Source organism: Canis lupus, chromosome 33 (genome assembly GCF_011100685.1).
Source record: "Canis lupus familiaris isolate Mischka breed German Shepherd chromosome 33, alternate assembly UU_Cfam_GSD_1.0, whole genome shotgun sequence".
Lineage (NCBI taxonomy): Eukaryota > Metazoa > Chordata > Mammalia > Carnivora > Canidae > Canis > Canis lupus.
This window is the reverse complement of record NC_049254.1, coordinates 2,082,654-2,098,943: the sequence shown is the minus strand read 5'-3', so window position 1 is coordinate 2,098,943 and position 16,290 is coordinate 2,082,654. Positions and strand designations below refer to the sequence as shown.

At 42.2% G+C, this 16,290-nt stretch overlaps 1 protein-coding gene across 2 annotated transcripts in view; it reads right to left on the bottom strand.

Annotated features, from left to right (window-relative positions):
* Positions 1–983: 983 nt before the first annotated feature.
* NSUN3 (NOP2/Sun RNA methyltransferase 3) overlaps positions 984–16,290 on the bottom strand; it is a 55,150-nt gene continuing 39,843 nt past the window's right edge. For both annotated transcript variants that reach the window (XM_038582510.1, XM_038582512.1), the window contains one exon: positions 984–4,638. In XM_038582510.1, coding sequence (XP_038438438.1) covers positions 4,377–4,638 — 262 coding nt within the window. In that variant the 3' untranslated portion in view covers positions 984–4,376. The remainder of the gene's footprint in view (positions 4,639–16,290) is intronic.

The following is a 16,290-nucleotide window of genomic DNA, read 5'->3' as shown; positions in this document are numbered from 1 at the left end:
CCTAAACTGAAGTTTTTTATAATCAAGTCAAGAGGGATACCTATCTGTGGCAACATGGTACAGCCAGTTGGCCATCCAGGGCTATATCATACATGACAATTTCCAGTAGCGTTAGAGCCAGTTGCCACCATCACGTCCTTTTTTCCTTTCTCTTAGAAGTCGGCAGTTATGAACTGCAAGCCCACGCTAATCCATCTGTGCTAACAACAGTTCATGAGTCAGCCCTGGGGCCTTGGTCCTATTTCTCCACCCCTCACCCCGACCATTAATGTAAGGTGATGTAATGCCAGGAGAAGGTGGTTTACTGGTTTTGGAAAGGTTGCTAATACCTTGTGTGTGCGGATGAGTGAACGAAGTCTCTCTCTCCATAGCTTAGTGATTAGAAGCTGGAACGAGCTCAGTCCCCTTTTCTATCACCAATGCTAACCTCTCCTAACTTTGTCCTTTCTTGTTAATAGCTGCAATTGTACTCCTATTTGTTTTTAAGAATAGTTAGAAACTGGGGCCTGTTGCTTATTTTTCAATAGGCTGTATGTTTTTAGTCTCTGTTGATTCTGCTAGGTTGTACAGTTATTTGTGTGTAATAGGCTCTTCCACTGCAATATGCAGCAGAAAATTCCTTCTGACAAGCCATAGCAAGCTTGACTGAGTCGTGACGTATGCCATCCAATAGCTTCCAGTGAGGCAAACCTCCTTTTTCTAAGGCAGCATCTGCTTTTACTCAGTTTCAACGTGACTCTGATCTCACATGATCAGGAAAATTACTTTCTTCATTTGTGAAAAGCTACAGAAAGGTATGGAGTTAATATCTGAGTGAGCTAATTAAATTTTAAAGAGGTATATATGCTTTACCAGGCTTTCTTCCTCCTTAGATTTAGTGAAACCTACTTTTTAAAAATCTGAGCATTGAATTACAGGTCAATGTTTTTAACTTTTTTTTTTTTAATTCTATTGTTTAGTCATTCCCTAAAGAGGATCCCAAATCAATTCTTGTTAAATTTTTATTTTAAATGTCACACAACAAGTAATATTAACACTCTTCTGTTAAGATAGTATTTCTGATTTTTTCCCATTGACTTTGCAGCCTGAAGCCATTCCAAATACTGACATTGCTTTTAATGTTTTCAGGACAGATGCTGTTAGGGCTTTCAGCACACAGTAGTACGTTATCAGCAGACATTAGTTAATTTGTGAACCTTCATCTGAATATCCTTCAGATACTCATGGGATCTGGGTGATATTGTAACTCCAATGTCAGCCTGGAAGGTAACATCAGTAATGGGTACCATCTTTACTCACCCCCCAATGCAGCAATAAGGCAAGGAAAGGGAGATTGTAAACCATTGATTTGAACCACACAAATGGGTTGTGCTGCTATATTTGTCCCCAAAGTCAAATTTACCTAACACATAATACAAGTCGTCCCATTCAATTGCATCAAAGGACTTCTCTGCATCTAATAAAACTGTTGCTATCGGTTCCGATTCTCTTTGTATTCCACAGGAGTTGCATTAGCCTATGCAGATCATCTGATGCTTATCTTCCAGGTATAAAGCCTTCTTGGATGATGGTCTATTAGATTGGGGATTACTTTATTTAGTCATGTAGGAAGTGTTCTGGTTACCTATTATGTTACGCCTACTCACATTGTATACAAGGATATTTTTCACAATATTGCTAAGGGAGTAACATGCAATCTTGAATATGAGGCTATATGGATACATATAATAGGATAAAGGACGGTAGGCTGCCTTGATTTCAAACCACAGATAATATCAAATGCTTTAAAAATTCAGTATAAACCATTTAAATGCATTATATTTATTCATACTGTATTTCTGAAACTCGTGGCTATTCAGTGTGCTGAAGGCAGAGAGAAGTTAATGTGTTGGTAAGCAACCTAAATTCTTACAAAGCTATTTTGAAAGTAACTCAATGCCACAGAAAGTAATATCAATTACCCCTTGCTTTTCAAATGACATTGCAAGGCTGCTCCAAATTTCAATTCTTCAGTTCAGCACCTGCGAAGAAAGGGAAGGCACAGAGCACCTCCATGGGAGATTTCTGGGTACTGCAACCCCAAGAAGTAGTCTAGAACACATTCTGAAATACTGCAGTTTTTTTTACCCCTCAAGGATTGGTTTAACCCTTTGATCCTCTGTGACTAAAGAACTGCCTACAAGTGCAAAGATAACCTAGGATAAGGGAGGGCCAGTTGGTAACCTTGGGGGTTCCTATAATCTGCTTCTTCTGAGGCAGCATAGTATGGGGAGTGGGGCCTGGCCACTGCAGCTAGTTTTAGTCTTGGCTCTACTCTTTACTTACCAGTGTCGCCTGGCAAAGCTACAAACTGCACCGAGCTAGGCTATTCTCATTCACAAAAGGCAGGTATAATACTCCTTAAGCTGTTTTAAAGATCAAAAAAGATAACATATATATATAAAGAACTTAATCAAATATTTAAGGCTCCATAAATGCCAACTGTTTCATTATAATTAATATTAATAATAAAGTAAGTTATATATGCATCTATATTTGCATTTTTCAGTAATCATAGGAACGTCAAATCCAATACTGAGTATTCAGATTAGGCTTCATGGCAGCATGGGGGAAAAATAATGACATTCAGCAAAGTGCACTGGGAAAATTTACTTTGTGATTAACCTACACAGAATAAATACACTTTTAAACCTACAGTATCTGAAGACAAAGTTTTAAACTGAAAAAAAACTAACAAGTACAAACTTAGTAAGTAAATAAATATAATTTCCATTGTCTTTTATATTTTTTGTATGCATCCAGATTATTTCACTGAGTCCAAGAGATCTAGCCTTTTCTTCCCCAGCTATAAGAAACTGCTTATGTATGCTTGCAAATTAAAAAAAAAAAAAAAAAAGGGATCCCTGGGTGGCGCAGCGGTTTAGCGCCTGCCTTTGGCCCAGGGCGCGATCCTGGAGACCCAGGATCGAATCCCATGTCGGGCTCCCGGTGCATGGAGCCTGCTTCTCCCTCTGCCTGTGTCTCTGCCTCTCTCTCTCTCTCTATCACAAATTAAAAAAAAAAAAAAGAGTTCAGGAAAAAATAGTCTCTGGTTTAAATACGCAAAATATAGTAAACAAATTCAAAAGGATTCAGCTTCAGCAGAATTTTCTATTTCTACGGTCAGTTCATTCTTTTTTAAGTTAATTTTCAAATAGATAATTACCTTTTGAAGTATACTGCATAATTTTTCTTAATAGTTGGAAAAGTATATTTGGCTCTAAGTGAAGCAATTTCCAGAGAAAACACATGATCCAAACCTGAAGCTAAAACCCTAAGTACATATACAGAAATGTACACAATATTCCCAAGACATAGGTAAACAGGGAGAGGCACTTAGCAAATGGTATTGGGTTTTGGTAACAGTGTAATCCCTGTCATTAGGCATCTCCCCCTTGTGCATTAATACGTGACATCATACTCTCATATAACATTTCATAACAGAGTGAAATAAAAAGCCCCTCCAGATTGCGACTGTAAGATAATCAGATTCTGTAGTGCTCATTATGACTGCAATTATGTAACAAAACTCTCCAAATATAGTTCAGTTATTGCAGTTATTAATCATTCTGGTTTTGTTACAAGTACTTGCTTTATAGCCTGCTGGAAAGACTCCATTATTCTACAAGTTGAATGTCGAAAGTCAAACTTGTGCATGTGAATCTGCTGTTCTAACAGCCTTTCAACATAATTTACCCTTTCAATTTGTATTTGTGAATACAAAAAAAGGAGAAATAAAGCTGGTGTCAATAGAGTCACTGACCTTTGCAGTAAACAGAAGATAATCCTTAGTGGAAAACAACATGGCAAGTAGGACACCTATTTTCTAGAACTAGAAATAGTGCCGCTTAAGAAGTTAGTCTAAGAATACTGATCGGTTCTTAAGGAAAAAGGTTGCGGGGGCGGGGGTGAGGTCTGAAAGAAATCTGTATATTTGATGAGATAAATTATAAAAGGAACAGCCAAATGTGCATTTTTAAAGGTTCAAAGCACCAACATCATAAATTGAATGTATTCCTAAACATTATGCATAAAACCATATAATCTGATTAATTTAACTGCAAAATGCCAACCAAAAGACAGCAGATTTATTATACAGAACAAACACCATCTGCAACACCTGAAACCAGTGCCACAGATACATTTTTAGGAAAAAAATACACCTGGAAAATTCTTAAGCCTAGGTTATGAGATGCCAAGTATTAAATAAATAAGATTCCAAACAGTCCCAGGGAAAATAACTTCATAATTATTTAAACGTTAACACATAGCCTAGAAAAATAAATATAATAATGCACTGACATGGCTTACGAAATATTTATGACCAATTTTACAGTCTATGATTTCTTCAATTTGGCTATATACATTGGGCCCCAGGCTTTCCCCTTATCTGGAATCACCAGGAGTCCACATTCCTGGCCAGTGGGAGCAAACGTGAAGTCTCGGGAGCAAGTCCTTGCCATTTCCTTAATGTCCACAGGTATGATGTTACTGTAGGAGTTTAAAATTTCACTGATGACATCTTGATTTTCTGCCTTGGAAAGTGTGCATGTAGAGTACACAAGTAACCCTCCAGGGCGTAAGGCCTTGATTGCAGACCTGTGTGTGATCAGGAAAATGGAGAAGTCTGGTTAGATGCAGGAAAAGGACACTATGAGGTTAGAGAGCAAGGAAGTTTATACTTGACACTAACCATACCGTGACTTGGACTGTAAGAACTCTGGGTGGTTTCTAACTCTGGGTGGTTTCTAGCTTTACAACTATTTCTTTCTAATGGATCCTTGGGTGACTCAAAAATGATAATCAGGTCAATCAACATGGGAAAAACAGAGAATGTGTTTGCTGGTTCTTTGTTTTGTTTTTTAAGGGTAAGAGGATAGAGGAAGACCATGATTAATGGGTTTGTCTTTGAATATACTGAGTGGTACTAATGAGTAGGTGAGAGAGAAAACATCAGAACTTCTTCAGGAACGGAGTTAGGATTTGGTGAGGGCTGAAGTCATCAGAGTAAGTAGGATTTCCCAGGAAATGAGCAAGAAAGTAAGTATTAAAGACAGACACTAAGCCAATACCTGTATTTAAAGGAAGATAAAACTTAGAAAGGAAATAAAAACGGTTTCACCTGATTAAAGTGTAGCTTTGGGAAAAGACTGGAAAAAAAGGTTTTTTTGTTTCTTGGTTTGGTTTCTTTGGGGTTTTTTTAGAGGAAAACTTGAATATATTTGTAAATGCAGATCCAGGAAAACAGTCCTAGGGCTTCACACAGCAAATGTAGGAGTTGGCTTCAGAGGAGATGGGGCTCCAGCCCTTCATCTGAAACACATGGGGGCATGAACAGGGAACCAGGATGTTTTAAGGTAAAGAAAAGTTCAAGGTAGAAAGCCTTGACAATAAGAGTAGATGGATGGCAGGAAGGTAATCTACCAAGAGAAAACTAGAGAAGTTGTAGTCCTGCTGCCGGGTGATCAACTCCAAGCAATCACTACTGGATTTAAGTGTACGAACAGCCCCATGTCTCACATCTGTATTTTGACAACCTGGAGAACGTGACAATAACGGAAGTTTACAGTGAAGATCCACACCATCAAAGTAAGTTCAGATTCAGTTCCCTGTGTTCAATTATTTACAAGACCGAAGACTCTTAATTCAAGACAAGCAAACTGATGACTAAGTTTTCTTTCCTCAAACTTCCTTAGACACCCTGAACATAAGGTAAAAAAAAAAAAAAAAAAAAAAAATGTTTGTGAAACATGATGTGCAGGTGAAGCAGCAACAGCAGGCGAAGAGAGTAGAGCAGGTCCGGACAACAGCCACAGGGGGCATAATGGACCCGGGGGCCCACAGAGTCCGGGGCCTGGAAAGGTCAGATGTCTTGTGATAAGAACAAAGACTGACAACAAGGGTACTGTTCAGAGCACGTATGAGAAACCATGGACCCCACACTCCCATTTACAGCAGCCAGGTAAAAAGTTGGGAGGTTTTTATCCCTGTAAGTCGAATAAAGTATTTGAGAGACTTAAAGCGGCCAGCGTTGGTGTTTGCCCCTGAAACCAAAGACCTCCACGCTCTTCCTTGAAGGGGGCATCGAAGTAACTGCCATCTCATCAAGTGACATCAGTAGGAGAAAGGATCCCACCCCTAAAATAAACCTAGTCTTTTATTGTCCCATTTGAAAAAGATGATTGCCAGGTAATTCTGGGTGAGTAATGCTTAAGCCATGTGAAGAGCAAGAGCAAAATTTTAAGAATGGCCTAGGAAGAAACCGAAAATTCAGAAGACAAGAGGCATAGTAAGAAAGACTGACAAATGTGTAGCACCCCTAGAACAATGACAGAAGGCCATGGGGCAGGACCAAGCAGAGGGCTCTAGGGCTGGACATACGTCTATCAAAATAGGGAGTGTTTCGTAGAAGTGTTTAGAAGCTAAGGTTGAAGAAATATTCCAAAATAGTAGAACAGATTGAAGATGAGACAAGTAGGATCAATCAAGTAGGTCCAGATTTTAATTAGTGGGAGTACTGGAAAGGTGAGACAGAGAACTGGAAGTGGAGGACACGAAATCCATGAAATAAGAGAATTTTCCAGAGATCAAAGGAGTGTTCAAGATGAAAGAACTCCTCAGGGTCTAGAACACTTGGTATCACGTAGATACTAAAATACGACAACACTGCTTGCCTTCAGGAAGCTAACATTCTAGCTGGGGAGACAGAGCATAAAACACAATATTTTTCTTTTTATAAAGGCAGCTTGCCTTTTTTTTTTAAAGATTTTATTTACTTATTTATTCATGAAAGACACACAGAGAGAAAGGCACAGACATACGCAGAGGGAGAAGCAGGCTCCAGGCAGGGAGCCCGACGTGGGACTCAATCCTGAAACGGCGGATCACGCCGAGCCAGGGGCAGGTACTCAACCGCTGAGCCACCCAGGTGTCCCCAAAAATAGTAATACTGACAGTAATTCTGTCATGAGCTAAATTGTGTCTCCTCCCCACCCCCAAATTCATTTGCTGAAGACTTAGCCCCCAGTATTTCAGAATCCAACTGTATTGCGAAATAGTATCCGTAAGGTTATTAAGCCAAAATGAGGTGGGCGCTACCCCAACACAACTGGTGCTCTCCCAGGAGAGGCACCAGGGGAGCATGTGAAGACTCAGGGACAGGACGCAGGTCAGCCACCAGTCCTGCTCCCCGGGGCCTCCGCCTCTGACTGTGATCCTGCAGACCTGAGAAAGGAAACTCCCCCGGCCTAGGCTTTGCCGTCTACAGGAGTCTGCGGGAGCCCTGGAAACGGACACAGGGGCATGCACACAAAGGACAACTTGGCATATGTGACCACACACACACACACACACACACTATATGTATGTACGTGTGCTGGTGTATTTTTCCTCACCAGGCAATCCTCCAATTCTCTGAAAACACTGGCCGCCTGTGTAACGATTTAACTCCGTTCTCACCTATTCCCCTGAAGTTAGTGTCAGATCCCAAAGGTGAAGGGCTAAGCCCTACAAAGCTGCCCTTCAGATGCCAACGGGGGATCGAGGCCTCCAGTACTTCTGACCGATCTGCCATAAGTTAAGGGTACCCACAAGCCCCATCCTTGGGTTCAACAATTTGCTATATGGCTCTCAGAACTCAGGAAAAGGGTTTACTTACTAAATTAGTGATTTATTATAAAAAGATACAATTAAGGAACAGACAGAGGGAATACATAAAGCAAAGTATGGGAAAAGGGGTACAGACTTGCACATGGTTGGTTCCCCTGACATCCTTAGAGGCTTTCCAAAGCCACTTCATTAACATAAAATAAAGTGTGGTCGAAAAAAGCCTGTTATCAATAACAAAAGTTGCTCCTTTCATATTAACAAAAACCAAATTTTATAACAAAAGGCGTTCTAATCCCTCTTATCACTTAGGAAATTACAAGGGTTTTAGGAGCTCTGGCTTGGATCCGGGGCAAAGACCAAATATAATTTTACAATATCATAGTTTAAATATTTATTTACTAATAGTTTAGCGAAGAAAATAAATCAAGATAACAGGACTAGGGACGCCTGGGGGGCTCTGTGTTTGAGCATCTGCCTTCGGCTCAGGACATGAGCCCAGTCCCAGATCAAGTCCCGCATTGGGATCCCCGCAGGGAGCCTGCTTCTCTCTCTGCCTGTGTCTCTGCCTCTCTCTGTGTCTCTCATGAATAAATAATTAAAATCTTAAAAAGAGAGAGAGAGGGGATCCCTGGGTGGCGCAGCGGTTTGGCGCTTGCCTTTGGCCCAGGGCACGATCCTGGAGACCCGGGGTCGAATCCCACGTCGGGCTCCCGGTGCATGGAGCCTGCTTCTCCCTCTCCTATGTCTCCGCCTCTCTCTCTCTCTGTGACTATCATAAATAAATAAAAAATTAAAAAAAAAAAAAAAAGAGAGAGAGAGAGAACAGGATTAGAAGAGCTCAGATGGTGGGGCAGGGGGTGGATCACAATTTTACACAGGGTAGTTAGACCAACATGACAATTCAGGACAAGACATCTGAACAAACCTGAGGAGCTAATAAGGAAGTAGCCCTGCAGATATCTGAGGGAAGAGCATTCCACACAAAAGGAACAGCCAGTGCAAAGGCCCCGAGGCATGTTCAAGAAGAGAAGATCCAGTGTGGCTGCAGCAAGGTGAGCATGGGGGCAGCAGAATGACATCAGAGTTAGGGGGGGGGGGTACGAGGTCTTATATTTACACTGAAAACTTCAGTCTTATGAATGAAATGAATGAAAACGACTGCATACTTAGATGCATTACTATCAAACTTTGTACCTTCAAGAACAAAAGACGCTAAAGCCTTCAGAAAGGAGAATGGGTCTGAGAAACAGACAGGAATCAATGGCATAGCTCACTCAAAATGTTGGGAAAAAAGCAATTTAAGGTGGGTGCTATTTACTGTCAAATTGTCAAATAAATATATAGGAGAAATACAGAAACTCTCCCATATCCGAGGACTCAGAAGTGTTACCTCTAGCAAAATGAGGAGGTCAATCAAGAAAGGGGAGAAATGGGATACTGAAAGTGGTCAGTATCGCAGGAAGGCAGTGGTGGGAGTGAGACGTGAACCTTCATGGGTTCACATTTGTGGACAGCCTGCGGGGGGAGTGTAAGGGACCCCAAAGCTGGCCACACGTCACACTACGGCAAAGGGTACTGGGGGATGTGAGCAAGGCACGGGACACAGGAGCACTATGCTGGGCCCTCTGGTACGCCCGGTGTAATCCCCCGGGGCCTTACAAGCTCAACAGGGAGACACGAGAATCCGAGAAACAGGCGGTGACACAAGCTAAAGCAAGAGTGACAGGATCGCTGGTCACAGGCCGCAGCCGAGGAAGGAGCCACTTGTGGAAGCCGGAGGACATAAGGAAACAAGCCTCCCTCTGGGTCCCTCCACAAAGCATGGGGCTTAAATCACAGACACTTTTACTCCTCACAGCTCTGAAGGCTTAAGTCCAACATCAAGGAACCAGCAGAGTTGGTGTGTGCTCCCCAGTCAGTGAGGGGTCAGGGAGCTCACTGGGTCCCTTCGCGAGGGCTCCGTCCTCATAATCTCACCACCCCCAAAGGCCCCCACCTAAAACCACCACTTTTGCAATTAGGATTTTAATATACACATTTTGGGAGGACACAAACATCCGGTCCACGGCACCCACCTGGACCAGAGTGAGCGGCAGCTCTTCCAGGACCTTGATCTCGAACTCAGAACCTTCCAGGACCTTGATCTTGAACTCAGAACCTCAGAAGTGCGACATAATAAACATGCACTACTTTAGGGCACCAACTGTTGTAATCTGTTGTAGCAACAACAGGAAATTAATACATACCACGTGATAGCTTTTTAATTTTTTTTTATAGCTAACATACTAAGGCATCAAAAGATTTTGCTAAAATTGTGTAAGTTACAGCTACACTCGGTTTGGATCATTTTCTGACTATAGCAATAGGTGTAAGATTTTCCTTAAAAAGCTGAGATTAGGGGATCCCTGGGTGGCTCAGCGGTTTGGCGCCCAACTTTGGCCCAGGGCGCGATCCTGGAGTCCCGGGATCAGGTCCTGCGTCCGGCTCCTGGCGTGGAGCCTGCTTCTCCCTCCTCCTGTGTCTTTGCCTCTCTCTCTCTCTATGTCTATCATATATAAATAAATAAATCTTTAAAAAAAAAAAAAAGAGCTGAGATTACCGTGTAGGGGCATCTATACAGTTCAAATCCAGGTTTTTTTAAACTCCTGCTAAAAGGACTTATTTTGCTCCTACTTCCACAATTAGCAAAGCCAATGCCTAACCAAATAAGCATGATTCCCTCCTATTACAGTTACACAGAAGTACACAGAAGCCTCATCATTTACAAACAATACGTTCCTGGCTTGATGGAAATTTAAATTAATTTCTACAATGTTGGCTAATTCTCCTGGTTTGTTTTCATTCCAACATTCATGATTTATGTTTCCAAAATTAGGTTCGTATAACTTAACTGGTCACATTAGTTTCTAAACAAGAAGACTCTGCTTAGCCACACCAAAGCTTTTTTACAAATTACATTAATCTCAACATCCCAGGGCAAAATGTTAGGAATTCCTGTCAAATGGTTATTGCTGTTGAGCTGCTGCTGATTGTTGTTTAAACACCATTTTTTGTCCTCGTGCTTGGAGTAGTTATAGATTTCAAAAATACCATGATTTTGTATTCAAAGCTCAAGGAAAACAGGCAATGTAGGGAAAAGAAGGAAAAAAAAAAAAAAAAAACCAAAACACTCCCAGGGTTCAAACAGCCAAGAATTACTAGAAAGTATTAAGGTATCTTTATAATTAGTTCTATCAATACAGATCATGGTTTCTTCACCTTTGACACATAAATGGCAATGGGTACTTAATTTTAGATCAGGCTAGAGTAATTTAACTATTCTATAACCAGATTAACTCAATGATTAAAAAATCAATACTTCTGGTATTGGTGTTCCAATAAATTAAAATATAATTCAGTATGTGTTTTCCAAAAGACTAAGTGAAAATTAACACATTTCTAAAATACAAGTACGTCAACATGCACCACTTTGCCGACGACAGTAGCGTCTAGGGTAAGGCATCATGCATACTTTGAAACAACCAATGAGAACCAATAATCATGACTTCCTCCAAATCATAAAAAGACTGTGCACTTTTAGAACAGTTAGGAGGGTGTGAGAAGGGTGTGATGCTTCAGGAAGAAATGATTACAGTCAGAATAGAAGAAATTCCGGCGGGGGGGCGGGGGGGGCGGGGGGGGGGGGACACCACCCTGGAAGTCAGGAAGGCTTGAAGCGTACAAGTGAAGTGTCGACGTGTGGTCATGACCATATGAAACCTGCGTCAGGCCTAGGGAAGCAAAACAAGTCGCGCTGGGTCCGGGGTCCGGGGTCCGGCGTCCGGGGTCGGGCGGAGGGCCAGACGGGTCCTCTCCTCTCCACGCTCGTGTGAATTTCTGCACTGCGCAAAGTTCCTTTTTTGTCTTTTTAAATAGTAGGAAAGAAAACTAAAGGCGTAAGCAGCAGCCCCGGCGCGCGTCCCCGCGGTGTCCCGGCTGCGGCGGGCCGTGCCCTCCAGGGGCTCCCGGGCTCCCGGGCGGGGCCGCGGCGCGACTCTGGCCACAGCGGGGGAGGCGGAGGCCGCAGCGTAGCTACCCGGGGCCCCGCAGGAGCCCGCTTCTCCCGCGCCCCGCTGGGTCCCCGCCACTCTCTCTGGGTCCCTCAGGGATAAATAAAATCCTAAGAAAAAATAAAACAAAACAAAACAGACGCCCGCGAGACGGCGGCAGAGTTTTGTGACCGTCGGGGCTGGCGGACGGCGGCGGCAGCAGGTGGGCAGGGCTCTGCGGGAGGGCGGCCGGGCTGACCCCACCGCTTCCCAGCCCCTCCGCCTCGGCCCTGCCGGTGGCCGGTGGCCGGTGGCCGGCGGTCGGGCTTCAGGCTTCAGGAAGGAGACGGGGCCTCACCCCGCGGCGGGGCAGCGCCCGGGCGGCGGGTGGCGCCTCCGACATCTCCCCGGTCTCCCGGGTCTCCCCGGGTCGCTGGCCGCCTTGCACGGGGCCGTGGAACAGGCTGAAACGCACTCTGGGCTTGAACCACCTGGTTAACGAGGCAGCTAAAAACAAAATAAAACCTACTCTAAAAAAAGACACCATGAAATAGAATAAAAGGTGAAACTGAATTGTCCCATCTTCTAACAGAAAGCCCCGGTTGATGTTGGGCAGGTCACAGAGCACACCTGAATGATGGTTCGGGTCTACTATCTCGTACGGGCCTCTCCGAAATCCAAAAGCTCTGCAAGCTACAGTTTTGTTCTTTTTCTCCTCAAGTTTATGGCAGACCCATTTGGCCTCAAAATCTGACCTAAATTGATGTGAGGCTATTTATGGTTAAGACTTAGGCCATGTGATGTACTATTCAGAGGCTCTGCTGAAAGCATATTAATGTTTGATGACAGGGTGGCTGCCTCAAACCTTACTGGGGGAAATGGGTGACGTATTATACCAAATATCTACTACATGACCTTTTTAAAATCCAAAAAACTCAGAATTTGGACACCTATCTGGCCTCAAAGATTTTGGATAAGATTTTTGACTTGTAATTTAGATTCAAATGAGTTACGATGCAAAGCTACATAAAATATCTTCTGTCTCATTTCTACATGATAAACCAGCCACAGAGCTGACTGATGAAAGCTTAATTTAATTACTTTTGAAAGTAAACCTTTAAATCTTAACTTTAAAAAGCACCAGATAGGTAAATCTGGAGTCTATTTGCAGGAATCTGTCAGTGTTTTCCTACTCTAATATAGAGTAAGCAAAAACACTGAACTGTTGTGCGTCCTCTCAAGATACCAAGGGTTCCTCTTCCCCCCCAAAAGTGTTTTGATCTGTATGTTGGCATTTTTAATTGTATTTATTTTCTATTTTTTAAAGAACACGTTGTACAATCAACAATAAAGCTCTTTTTTCAGTTAGTCATTTTGTTCAGTGCTTTTCACTGAATTTCTCCATCCTTGAAAGATCTGCTTAAAGAAAAATAGAGAATTAAGCCCCAAGAACCATTTAAGGTACTGGCTTAGAAATAAGATGAGAAGATGGTGCGTTCCCAGCACAAGAAGGGAGACCAACAAGGTGGTCCACAAGGTGGACCAAGGTGGTTTCCAGACTGGTCCACATAGTCTTCAAGAAGTAAAGTATGATGGCCGAGGAGGAAAAAAAAAAAGATTACCTGACCTTCATAACTTGAAGAAAAATAGTATTATTACCTTAATGAAAACATAAGTTCAATGACCTTAAGACACTAAAAAAAGAAAAAAAAAAAAAAACTAAAACATCTTGGACAGTTCCAAAGTGAAGGTATTTCAAACTTTACCGAAACTGAAAACATGATGCAGGGTGCTCTGTCATTCCTAAGGTAAATCTCCAAATCTCAGAAAATGTCATTTAAATAGCTACTAAAACAACCTAATATATTTTTAAAATATTAAGTTCCATTTTTCTGGCCATTCTTCTGGTCTTTGATTAGAAATCTGGCATTCTGTTGAGAGGGTCAGTGTTAATTAGATCACTAAATTTAACTGTTTTCTGCATTTAAAAAAGACTGAACCAAACTGCAGAAGAAAACCATCAGCACAGCAATACTGCCATCTTTTGACCGAAACAGAAAAGTGATCCTTTCCCCCTTTAATTCCTCATGACGGGATACCAGGAGATAACATCTTCCTGTGTTTCCCTTGCAACATGTCTGAAGTGACAGTCACTGTCCCTCCTTCAACAATTTTCTGGTGTAGAAGCAAAGCGATCACTGATGTCTGTATATTTTGAAAACTTAGGATTACGGCGAAGCATTACCACGATTAATGTATTTATTTTTCATCTTTCCTCAAGTCCCTTCTATCAGCATTAAAGTATTAAGGCTATAGCTCCTTTTTTTTCACATGTAAATATGGGGAAGCAATCAAGTGAGATATACTTAAGGATCCCTTTATTGCCACATTATCCTCAGTCTTGTTCCCTTTGTCTTAGAAACTCCAGTATTATTATTTTTTTCTTAAACCGGGTAAGACTGTAGTAATTTTAAAAATTTAAAATGGGCATAGGAGCATCAATCCTGCAACTGGTCCCTCTTATAACCATTTAATATTCAATTAGTATTTCAGAGATTCTGTATAAGACTATTTTATAAGGTTACTTTAAACTTACATAGGAAAGGAAAACATTTATATAATTAATGTGAAAGTTGTATGAAACTTACTACTCAAATGACAAACTAAATTCTAAACTGAAAAGGTTAAATGCTTCCAGAGGACACTGCACACACAGCCCATGTTCCTCCAGGAAGAAATTCTTACTTTTTCTTTTGAATAATACTCCTACGTCAACGGGAATATGGATTTGGTCCAGGAATCAAGTGAGACGCGGATTCCTCTATTAGCCAAGGGAAGGACAAGCCATCAGTCTCATTAGTAATGCTACCTTATGTTTAGCTGGTGCTTAAAGAGCACCTCACACGTGGAGGCTGAATAAAACCTGATGAGGTGCACAGGGTGAGAGCCCGACCCGATTTCTCAGACAGAGGGTCACAAAGACTCCGCGACCTACTCAGAGGCCCACGGCCCAGGAGCGCAGCCCAGAGCCTGCCACCCTCCTCCCCGCCAGGAAGAGGACTGAAGCTGCAGCACTGCCACCCACCCTGAGGCACATGGACCTCTGCTCAGGTAAGTACGGAATCTGGGACAGGAAGACGGAGGACGCCACCCGGGACATTTTATCATCCCGGCTGTCCCAAATACTCCCTGCGGGCAAGGGGTGGCTGTACGCCCTGCACACCCTTCCCCTAAAGAAACCAGGACTCAGTGGGTCTGACCACAGGATGTACGACGACGGGATGCAAGCAGACACCCCGTGCTGGGACACAATCCGAGCTCTGCATCACAGATCAACATCTAAATCATAGTTTTAAAGAATCTTTCTTTTATAAAAAAAGATTTTATTTACTTATGACACACACACACACACACACACACACACACACACACAGAGGCAGAGACACAGGCAGAGGGAGAAGCAGAGCACGATGTGGGACTGGATCCCAGGTCTTCAGGATCGTGCCCTAAGGGGCTGAAGGCGGCGCTAAACAGCTGAGGCACCCAGGCGGCCCCAGTTTTAAAGAATCTTAACAAACTATACTCACTTGTTAGAACTTGTGAGTAGGGATCCCTGGGTGGGATCCCAAATTTTGTTTCCTTAACTTGAAATGAAAATATGCTTTCCTCAGAAGCTCGTTGATAACATGAGTACAAAACCAGCCTGCAAGGTTCATTTTCAGCCTTCATCTAACTCCACTATTTGATTCTGTCATTCATCCTCAGCCTTGAGAAGCACTGTCCCGCCGTGGCTTCCTGGACACTACTCTTCCTCTGTTCATGCCTCCTCCTCTGAACTTCCCATTGAGCCTCCTTATCCACCTTTCCTTTTCTTCCTATCCATTAAATATCAGTCATCCTAAGAATTTTATCCTTGGTTTACTTTATTTTTTTAAGATTCTTAAAGATTTTTAATTAATCTCCCCACTCAACGTGGAGCTCAAACCAGATCAGGAATTGTAAGCTCTACCAACTGAGCCAGCCAGCCAGCCGCCTCTCCTTGTTTTTTGTTTTTTTCCCTAAAGTTGGGTGTTTTACATGTTATGTCATTCAATCTTTCAATTAAATTTTGAGATATGATTATTATTCCCATTTTGCAGATGAGAAAACCAAGGCAAGAAAGTTCAGCAACTGCTACTCAGTAAACACCACTCAGTAAACATCCAAACCAAGATTCAAATCCAGACAACAGAGCTCTACAGCTCAAGCTGTTAACCAGGGTGTTATCCTTGATACTTTCTTATCCTCCCCACTCTAGAGCCAATCAATCAAGTTCTATTGATTCTCCATGAAAATTACCTTGCAAATCTTACCACATGTTCTATTTCCCTATCATTTGCTTCATTAGGGCCTTCGTCATCTAATTCTTTACCGTAAAATTTTTCAAATTAGTTTTCTTGCTAAGGGATTTTCTTATAAATCTTCCTTGTGTCCTCCAATGTTATTTCATCACAGGTTTTCCAACCTGTGACAAACACTTCTAATTGTTCCTCGATACCAGTTCTCACTTCCTTCTGTGGTAACATGATTTTTAATTGGATGTAGCTAATTTCCTAAACTGCTTTTCACTAAAGGT